The 10616-nt window shown below is 47.4% G+C and overlaps 1 protein-coding gene across 1 annotated transcript in view; it reads right to left on the bottom strand.

Annotated features, from left to right (window-relative positions):
• Positions 1-3948: 3948 nt before the first annotated feature.
• tyro3 (TYRO3 protein tyrosine kinase) overlaps positions 3949-10616 on the bottom strand; it is a 14149-nt gene continuing 7481 nt past the window's right edge. Inside the window, exons 7-18 of the mRNA XM_022766100.1 lie at positions 9299-9441; positions 8680-8818; positions 8295-8418; positions 8112-8206; positions 7524-7619; positions 6617-6697; positions 6339-6431; positions 6124-6245; positions 5770-5879; positions 5376-5535; positions 4897-5033; positions 3949-4426 (exon numbers count right to left, since the gene is read on the bottom strand). Of these exons, the coding sequence (XP_022621821.1) occupies positions 3949-4426; positions 4897-5033; positions 5376-5535; positions 5770-5879; positions 6124-6245; positions 6339-6431; positions 6617-6697; positions 7524-7619; positions 8112-8206; positions 8295-8418; positions 8680-8818; positions 9299-9441 (1778 nt within the window). The remainder of the gene's footprint in view (positions 4427-4896; positions 5034-5375; positions 5536-5769; positions 5880-6123; positions 6246-6338; positions 6432-6616; positions 6698-7523; positions 7620-8111; positions 8207-8294; positions 8419-8679; positions 8819-9298; positions 9442-10616) is intronic.

Genomic DNA, 10616 nt, shown 5'->3' with positions numbered 1-10616 from the left:
AGGAGAGCAACGGGACGGCGGGATGTAGTCGTCTGTAGGTCTGCTCTACCTGTTGGACTGTTTACTGGCGCATTTAAACCGCCTGACGCCGGGACAGCCGCCATGACCGTGGCAGCAGGTTTTCTGTCGTTATATGAAGTCAAACTGGGACGTGATGAATTTCAGCGGATTAAAACGGACTGTGACATGATGTTGGCGGTAACGTGTCCACACTGAACACGGAAACCGTCTCCTGGTCGGCCTCACACCGGCGTCTTTAACGGAAGGGTTTAACCCGTGATCGGCGCGATTTATTTAAAAAAAACAGGGCGGAATGAAGCGCACTACTGTCTGTGTTTTAACCCGCTGGGAACCGGTTACCTCCGGCTGTGGATGTGAACTCGTGTCGCTTCGTTACATCTTCGGCTTCACCTTTGTTCATTACGGTAATCGGTGTTCGTGTTTCTCAAAATGGACTCGGTCGGTTTAACTGTTTAAATGTCGCATTTAGATTTCTCAGACTGGGGCTCGTACTTCAGCCGCCATTTTTGTTCGTCTCAGCTCAGACTCCATTATGTTTTCACCAGGCTGAGCCCAACAGGACGCGGCGGTGCTCGGTGTTCGAGCTCAGGGAGGGTCACATACCGACACACACGGGACGTGACCCGTTCACGTTGGTTCTCTAAAGCTGCGATGCAGGGTGCGGTAAACACGGACCGCTTGTCCCGCCTGTAAACACAGGGCTCCAGCCTGTTCTTTACTTTGAGCTCCGCAGTGACTGAACCGTAACTCAACATGAAGCAGCAGCATTGATTCATGAAGACACTGTGGCTAGAGGTGGAGGCACATTTACTCAAATACTGCACTTAGGTACTAATTCAAGGTACTTGTACTGTGCTTGAGTATTTTCCATTTCCTGCTCCTTTGATTTTTACTGCTCCTCATTCACTTGCAGCTTCAGTTACTGTATAAATCCAGATTTATACATGTATATAAATGTTGTATGTATACAACACATGAAGAGCTTATAAAACATGAGGCTTTGTTATAAATTAAACTGGTTAAAATGAATTATAACTGATTTAATGGCCGTTTGTCATTTATCAGACAAATTACCAAAGATAATTTAAATGTATTTCAATTTTATTTTGAAGTCTTAGCGAAAAACGCTCTGAAGGAGCCACTCCAGGCTCCAGGTTGGGTCTCAGTATTATTATTAAACCATTAATCAATAGATTAGTCCATGATGGAAATAATCATTAGCAGTAAATGCCGCTCAAACATGAACCTCGGCGAGTTACAATAATGTTTATAATAATAATGTTTATGTAATATGTAGACATTTCTCTACACTACTGACAGACTGACTGAAGTAAGAGTCACAGTAATTAAATATCAGAAGTACATGTTGAAGTATCAGTACTGTACACTGACTACTTCCTCCACCACTGGACACAGCAGCTTGTTTCAGATGTTAGTTTCTGTTGATCCGTTGTCTGACGGTGACGGACGCTAAACCGTCTTTGCGCGTCTGTGGCGCATGCGCTGTAGGAAAGATACTGATATTGATTCGCGGTTTAGTGTGTCTGTTGTGTGTGCATCGCTCAACACTATAAGCTGCAGCAACATATAGGTTAGCTCACAGGCCAGCTAACAGCTAACCAGCCAGGTGATCAGCCAGGTGACTGTCAGCTGAACCAGGCCGAGGGGCTCTCAGACAAACCCCGCCCTCGACCCGCTGTGGACGGGACTAGGTCTGCAGGTTCCCTCGGTATCTTTTTATGAAGCGGTGAGTGTTGACCCGGGTTTGACCCGGAGACAGAGGGAACAGCTGTGCAGTCCCGGTGTCTCCAGAGAAACAGAAATGTTGAATATGACGTCAGAGCAGGTACACTGATGTAATGAATGAATCACTTCCTGTTTGTATACACACGTCACTGCTCCAGTTTATCCGACAGATTTACGAACATCTGAATAAAATATTTTTCACCGTTGTCGAACATGAACACAACAATCAGCTGATACATGTCACGTTACTGCAGACTGAGTACTTGAAGTACCTGGATACTTGTGTACTTGTACACAGTCAACGCTCTCAATGCTTTTCCATATTAAACTGATGTAACGAGTCATTGTCACTGTGTTAGGAAACTAACATTTTTTTATATATTATATTTATATATTCTGTGCAGTGTGTGATCCTCCGATTCCCCTGTCTGTCCTGTGACGTAACACCCTGTGTGTGTACTCAGTGATCAAGGTGTTATTTTTCAGGTGAGTCAAGACGTCATCCTCGGTACTGGACTAAGGCTGCTGGTAATGAGATTAAATCAACATGACACAAAACACTTTATTCATTAGAGTCTCACGTGTTCTTCGTGTACAGGTGAGGACAGTGGTACAGACAGGTGAGGACAGGACCACCTCTGGTCTGGTCTGGTCTTCAATAGACCCAGGTCTGTGACCAGAATAAAAACAGGCTCCTTTCATCCCTAGTGACCAGTGGTTGAATTCAAACATGTCAGACACCATCAACACGAACCAGTTCATCTGTAAAATACACAATTCATCTTTACAAATACACGTTAGTGAGATAGAGGAGGTCTGGTCTGACCAGTGTGTGAACATCACTTACAGCAGCAGTCAGGGCCGGATCGGCCCAGTGCAGGGGCCTCACCCCTCAACCCCCTCCCCCAAACAGAAACTGAATCATTTAAAATAAGAGATAATTGACATTAAATTGTTGTGAGTTAATTGACTAACTGTTTTCAGCTTCAAACATTTTATTGTTGATTATTGTTGATTAATCTCCCGATAGATCGTCTCATTATTAAAATGTCTGAAAATAAAAACTGTTGGTGTCTTGTTGTTGACAAACGTTTCATCACTGAGTTTGAAAAAAGACACAATTATCAATTATAATTAAGTTGTTACCAATTAATAATCAATCATCCAGTGGTTTCTGCTGTAGATATTAACAATAATAAAAAAAACGTGAGCAGAGCAGCACCTGAGAGACATACTACACAAACAAACACAAACTACACGACATATTACACAAGGTCACCTGTGTGACCAGTAGCTTATGGTGGTTGATGACTGCTCCACCTGAACCAGGTAACATCACTGTCACATGACTCGGTCTGAGGACTAGTTATTGGCGGTCAGTTTAGTACCAGGTTAGTCAGAGAAGAAGCTGGAACCAACTGAAACACTGATCAAAATAGTGTCTGATTGATTTTCAGTTGATTGACTAATTGATTAATCCATTAATTGTTTCCCTGCAGGAGGCTGTGACACATGCTAATCTGCCAGTGTGTGTGGAGGTGGGGGCGCAGTGTCAGACTGTGTCCAAATAAAAAAAGATGACTGAAGTGGTAAATGTCCAGAGTAGAGCTCTTATTTTGAAGGACCAGTTTCCTCAGACTTCACAGTAAAAGTCTTAGCCATGTTGGAGCATGTTGATCTGACCTCCATGTTGTTCTGTTCAGCTGAAGATGATGAAGATGATGAAGATCTGATGATTGTCATTACCCTTTAATCTACTTATTAGTTACTCAGAGCTGCAGCAATCAATTAGTTTGATCATCACAAAAAATAATCTGCTACTGTTCTGCTAAATGTTTTTAGCTTCTGAAACATGAACACTTCCTGTTTCCCCCACAAGACGTCGCTTCCTGTTTCGTCACTCGTCGTCTTCCATCATTTTACTGATCAATCAATGATCCAATAATCTTCAGATAATAATGAAAAATGAATATGAATCTTCACCTTCCGCTCAGACTCTGGTTTGACTGATTTTGTGTGTGTGTGTGTGTGTGTGTGTGTGTGCGCGCGTGTGTGTGTGTGAGCTCAGTGTTCAGTAACGTCTCCACCCGCCTGCTGCTGCTCAGTGCCATGAAGTGAGCGTCTCTGATCAGCTGACTGACAGGTCCAATCAGGTGAGAGGAGGTGGAGCTCTGCGATTGGTCAGACGTTAATGACAACATCGTCCTCGTCCTCTTCGTCCCTCACCTCCTCCTGTAAGGTGTCCATTGACTCCCTCCTCCTCCTCCTTCCTCCTCCTCCTCCTCCCCCCGCCTCTCCCCCCACCTCCTCATCAGGGCCTCCACAGGGGCCGATGATGTACCTGTAGTCCCCCCCGATGGCCAGAGCGGCCCCGGACCCCACCATCAGCCAGTCTTTCTCCTCATCCTCCGCCCCCCCCTGCCAGGGGACACTCCAGCTCGCTGCCGCCGCCTCCTCCAGCCCCTGAGCCCACACGCCGCCTCCTCCCTCTCTGCCCCGCTCGCCCTCCTCCCCCTCCAGGTTGACGTACAGTAAAGGCTCCTTCTGCGGGGGGACGGGGGACAGGCTGAGCCACAGCGCCTCCAGCTGTTCAACCAGATGTTGGAAACTGGGACGACATTTAGGAACTGGACTCCAACAGCTGTGCATGATGTCATAACTGAAGAAGAGGAAAAGGAAGGAGAAGAGGAAGTGGAGGATGAGGAAGAGAATGAAAAGGAAAGAGAAGAAGGAGAGAGAGCATGATAAGAAAACTATAAAATCAGTTTAATTATAAAACAGATAATATCAATATTTATAGTAATTGAATAATAATAATGATAATATTTGATCCGCTAGGAGCAGTTTCCAGCAGGTTCCAGTCGGTTCCAGCTGGTTACTGTCGGTTCCAGCCGGTTCCAGCCGGTTACTGTCAGTTCCAGCTGGTTCCAGCAGGGGGCAGCCCTGTGGCTGAAAGTCATTTCAACCTGTTTAGTTTGAACTCTGAGCTCCACTGACGGAGCAGCTCCTGCAGATCTTACAGACCTGTTAGGTTTATATACATGGAACATTTGTGACATATATTTAGACCAGAACATTTAGTGACTGTGCAGTTGTAGTTGTGTAGTAGTTGTGTGGTTGCAGACTCACATGTCGTCCCTACAGTCTGCAGGTCTCTTCAGTCTCTCTCCTTTGATCAGGAACTCGTAGATTTCAGAGTTCTCCACTCCAGGATACGGAGTCTGACCTCGAGTCATGATCTCCCACATTGTCACACCAAACGCCCACTGTCAGACACACACACACACACACACACGCACAGTGTTATTGTAGTTCACCTGGCAGGTAGGCTCAATTTAAACACGATCCAGATGCATTATGGGAAATGTAGATCCAGTGTTCCAGGACAGAGAGCCTGGCTGTGTCCGAAAACACTCACTACCTCCCTCTATAGTCCACTACAGAGTGAGTTCACCATTATGTACTGGGCCCCGGATGTATGGGGAGAATTATTATACCCTTTATAGTGAACTCACAGTATCCCACAATGCATCATGAAAAGTAGTGTACAACTGAGGCTCACCAACCAAGCTAATTATATTATCATGCATTTGTGTGTGTGTTTGTACCACGTCGCTCTGTGTGGTGTACACGTTGTCAGCCAGACTCTCCAGAGCGATCCACTTCACAGGCAGTTTGGACACCGAGCCCTGTCTGTAATAATCTCCACTGTAGATCTTCTTAGAGAGACCAAAGTCTGCAACACACACCGTCATGTTCTCATCCAGCCTGCGACACACACACACACACACACACACACACACACACACACACACACACACACACACACACACACACACACACACACACACACACCCCCCGTGATAAATAAAGATGTGACCTTTCACCTGGCCCTGTGGGCTGATGGGAAATGTTGAAAACTATTGTAAATAAACTGTTGTATATAATGTACTGTGGTGTTTCTGTGTTAACATCAGTGTAGCTGCTGATTGGTGGACTCACATGCAGTTTCGGGCAGCGAGGTCTCTGTGGATGATGTTCCTGCTGCTCAGATACTCCATCCCCCGGGAGATGTCCAACATGAACTGGATCAGAGTCTGCAGGGACAGGTCCTGAGGGGGGGGACAGGAGGACTGGGTCAGTCCAGGTACGAGGACTTGTTCTTCATCTACCTGCCGCACTTAAAGACCTTAGACTTCACTGACTTTCTGCTCTGTTCTTTTGTGAAGCTCTAACACTGAAACCTGTTAATGTTACACCAGAGCTGCAGCCCCCTCAGCACTCACCTGTGTCACAGGTAAGTGTTAGTGTGACAGGTGAGGTCACCTGTAGAAAGAGTAAACAGTGAGCTCTTACAAACGGCTGCTCTCCCAGTCTGGACAGCAGCAGGAAGGTGTGCAGGTCTCCATGTTTCATGAATGGAAGAACCACCATCGGGATCGGCAGCCGCTGGCCTGGACGCCGGTGAAGACTGACTCCTATTGGACAGGACAGTCAGACTGTCAATCAAACCATCTGACCTTTGACCCCTGGGTAACATGTGTGTGTGTGTGAGAGAGAGAGTGTGTTACCAATGAGCTGGATGACATTGGGGTGGTGGAAGTCCTTCATGTAGGCCGCCTCCTTCAGACATTGCTCAATGTCACCTGATGAGGTGATGTCAGCTGAAGGAATACACGCACACACACACACGCACTATATTAATCAGCTGACTCACCATCAGCTCCCATACACCATGACACACAGACAGTTTCACCTGTTAACACCTGAGTTTCCCTCAGGTGTGTCCTGTCTGTCTCAAACCTCCCTAATCTTCATTAACCCACAGAAGAAGACATGTCTGACTCACATTTCAGCACTTTGACCGCCACTTTCTGGACAGATGTGTCCTCCGTCTTCAGGAGGGCCTCACGCACTGAGCCAAACTCACCTGCACAGGTACACACACACATTTAAACACTGAATATCTGAGTTTTATTGATCACAGTGATCTGTCTCAGGAGGATTGTTCTGGTTTCAGTTTGGTGTTTCATGGTGCCGACTGTCCTGACGTCTTCTTCTACGTTCTCTAACATTTACACTTTTAGGATCTTTTTGACACCAAATTAAAACTAAGATTGTGAACCAGGGAACTAAACTAAGAGTATCTGACGTAGTTAAAGCAGCTACATTAACATGACGCAGGATCACTGATCTGATCAGAGATCAGTCACAGGAGACACTTTTACTGTGATACTGTAACTGCAGGAAGTAATTTTATTGTGTAGTAGTTTGTGTAGAATTAGTGAAACGTCTTTCAGTTTTACTGCACATCAGCACTTTGTGTTTGTTTTGTACACACACAGACTGTGTACAACACACACATATACACACACACACACACACACACACACACACACACACACACACACACACACACACACACACACACACACACACACACACACACACAGAGTTGGGGCTGAAAAGGGACATGGAGGACGAGGCACTTAGTACAACTCATGGTCAGAGGAGGGCAGGGGGTCGTCATGACACCAGGTTCCTTGACCTTGGTCACCAGTGATGTCACTGTGCTGTTTATCTGTTCTGTGCTGCACTGACGTCCCTGAGGAACCGCAGTTCACCGTGTGTGTGGATATAACAATAAACCTGATGCACAGGTGAACTCAAGTGACATCATTGCTGGGTGTGGTTACAGCTGTTGCTGTTTGGTGTTTGTCAGTCTGTGTTGTTATTGTGCCGTCGTTGTTGTTTACCTTTCCCCAGCATGTGTCCCAGTGTGATCAGTCTCTCTTGGATCAGGACGTCCTGCAGTTTGTTCTTCAGGTCGTTGTTTATACCGAGACTGTCCACTGGAGGGAGACACAGACACAGACACACACACACACACACACACACACACACAGTTTAAGTAGTGGCAGTGTTCAGTGAAACCTGAACCAGCTGCTCCAGGTCCAGGATTCACCTGCACCTGCGTGCTCGTGGAGCCACGCCCCTCTTTGAGCGATCCAATCAAACGTAAGAACTGGATGTAACGCTACACACAGCTGAGACTCCAGAGGAGACATCTAGAGGATTCAGGTTCAGAGTGACAGTGAGCCTGTGACAGGTTGTTGTCGCTCAGACGGAGGATCTGATTGGCCGGCAGGCAGCAGGTAAATACAGGTAGCAGTGTTTGGTGTAAACAGACAGGTGAAGCTGCTTCATGCTCATCAAACCTTCTGTCGCTGACTGACCTTCCTCTGGGTTCACACTGTCCCCTCAGCCCCCCTGGATGGACCTGAACAGAGACCCCGTCTAACCAGAGCCAACAGAACATAAACCAGAGACCCGTGTGGACTCACGTGTGGACTCCTGCAGCTCTGCACAGGTTCTGTTGAAGGACCGAGCTGCTGTGAAGGAGACGGAGCTTTCAGGACCTGGACCCTTAAAGACCGAGCTGGACAGAGAGACACACAGTCACTTCCTGCTTCAAACTGGTCTCAACGCTCTCTAATTAAACTCCAGTCTCTCTCAGAGGTTCGTACCCGAACTGCGTTTCTTTCCCGCGGCGCTGAGCGACGACAGTGAGCAGCAGACCCACCACGGTGGCCACCAGCAGACCGAGCAGCAGACCAACCCACATGTGGCTCCGCTGGACCTGGACCTGCACTGAGGGACCAACAGGGAGTCAGTCAACCAGTAAACAGTCAATCACATCATCTTTTCTTATTCTGGTAACAAGTCCCCAATTTACCCAGTATAACCAGTATAACCTGTATATCCAGTAAAAACTGTTTACCCAGTTTATTGATCTGTATATTCAGTAGATATCTGCTGCAGCCCTGTGCTGGTCCCAGTTTCAGACCCTGTGCTGTGGTGGTGCAGGATTTCTCCTTCAGATTTAATGAACCATTATAGACCAGTGTTTACCTGAGGCCGGCAGCACCAGCACCGGGGGGGTCCAGGGTCCACAGCCCACTGAGGTGCAGGCTGAGACCTGGAAGGAGGCGTTAAAGAAACGTCCTCCTCCTGACAGCTGAGCCATGTTCTCCTTAAACAGCAGAGGCTCCTGGGAAACACAGGGAGACGTATATAAAGATTAAAATAAAATAATAATAGTAAGAACAACTACCTAACTGTTAACTCCTAACTGTCACTGTTACCAACAGAGAAAAGAGAAAACAGCATCAAAGAAGCTAATAGAGGCTAACAGAAGCTAAGCTAAGGTAACAGCAGACTGGAAGAAGAAATCTAATCCTAATGAAGTCATTGAACACAGCAGCAGCTCCACTTGCTTTAACAATAACAGCATCAGGTTCAACACGACATTGAACGCACCTTCAGAGAAAATCTGATCACGTTTAACTTCCAATTAAAATCTGATTTAAAATATGTGATAGTTCTCCTGCTCAAAGCTAAAGAGCTGAACAGCTCCAGATCTTCCAGGACCAGAACCGTTAATGAAAACCTGTGATGAATCTGTCTCCAGTCAGCATGAACCAGAACCAGAAGCAGAAGCAGAAGCAGACCCTGTGACCTGGACTCTCACCTGTGCCTCTCCTCTCAGAGTCCACTGCACCTTGTAGGCCAGCAGCTTCCCCTGCAGCTCGTCCTCCTCAAGCTTGGCCCAGGTCAGAGACAGCTGCTGCTCCGAGAGGTCAAAGGTCAGGTTCCTGGGGGCCGCCGAGGGCGCTGCACAAAGGTCACACACAGAAGTGGAGTTAGTAACATGTGTCATCAGCAGCTACAGACGGATCAACAGCGGACCTGTGACCCTGCAGATCCAGGACCAGAACCAGACTGTGAACTGCTGATCCAGATCAGTCTCTGATCCACACACACAGAACCAGATCCACATGGATCAGGTGTCAGAGACCCTGCTGCTGATAGGACTGACACTTTTGGTCATGTGTGTTTTCTTTGAATATCTACAGGTAACTGTTGCCAAGGCAACAACTGATGAATCCACAGTGATGTGTGGTCTGGTTGTTGTTGGATCAGAACTGCAGCTGCTCCATGACTGAGTCAGTGTTTACCCCCCTGGCTCCGCCCCCCCACAGTGGGGCTGAATGGCTGCAGTGTGGCAGCAGTCAGTGTGATGTCAGTGGCACCTGCAGGGGGCGCTGCAGAGTCTCAGTCCTTTCATATGGATTGAGGCCACAGACAAAAGCTGATTGTACGGAGAGGACTGGAATCTGTTGGACCAGATCCAGCTGGACCACCAGCACTCACACACATTCACACACACAAACACACAACACAAACACACAACACAAACACACAACACAAACAACAGAGCAGCTGAGCTCAGCTCTAGCGGCTCAGAGAACAGCAGACATGACTCCATCAGGTCTCTGATCCTCCATTAAAACCTGAACCGGTTCAGTCCCTGACTCAAACCTGTTTCCTGAGTCTGCTCAGATCCTGAACTTCGGTCAAAAAGTCTCAACAATCTCCGTTTTAATCACCCAGTCAGCCCCCGCCCACCCCCGACCGATCGAGCTGCCCCTCCACCCCCCACCGCCCCTCATGTCCCCTCTACTCTTGAACTGGTTTCAGGTACTTTCCTTACACCAGAGTCCTCCTGCCTCAGCCTAGAGACATTAACTACAACTCCCAAGATGCATTTAGGCNAACACAAACACACAACACAAACACACAACACAAACAACAGAGCAGCTGAGCTCAGCTCTAGCGGCTCAGAGAACAGCAGACATGACTCCATCAGGTCTCTGATCCTCCATTAAAACCTGAACCGGTTCAGTCCCTGACTCAAACCTGTTTCCTGAGTCTGCTCAGATCCTGAACTTCGGTCAAAAAGTCTCAACAATCTCCGTTTTAATCACCCCCCCCACCCCCCACCCACC

Source organism: Seriola dumerili, unplaced genomic scaffold, assembly GCF_002260705.1.
Source record: "Seriola dumerili isolate Sdu_G_001 unplaced genomic scaffold, Sdu_1.0 BDQW01000811.1, whole genome shotgun sequence".
NCBI classification, from domain to species: Eukaryota; Metazoa; Chordata; class Actinopteri; order Carangiformes; family Carangidae; genus Seriola; species Seriola dumerili.
This window is presented reverse-complemented; position numbering and strand designations above follow the sequence as displayed.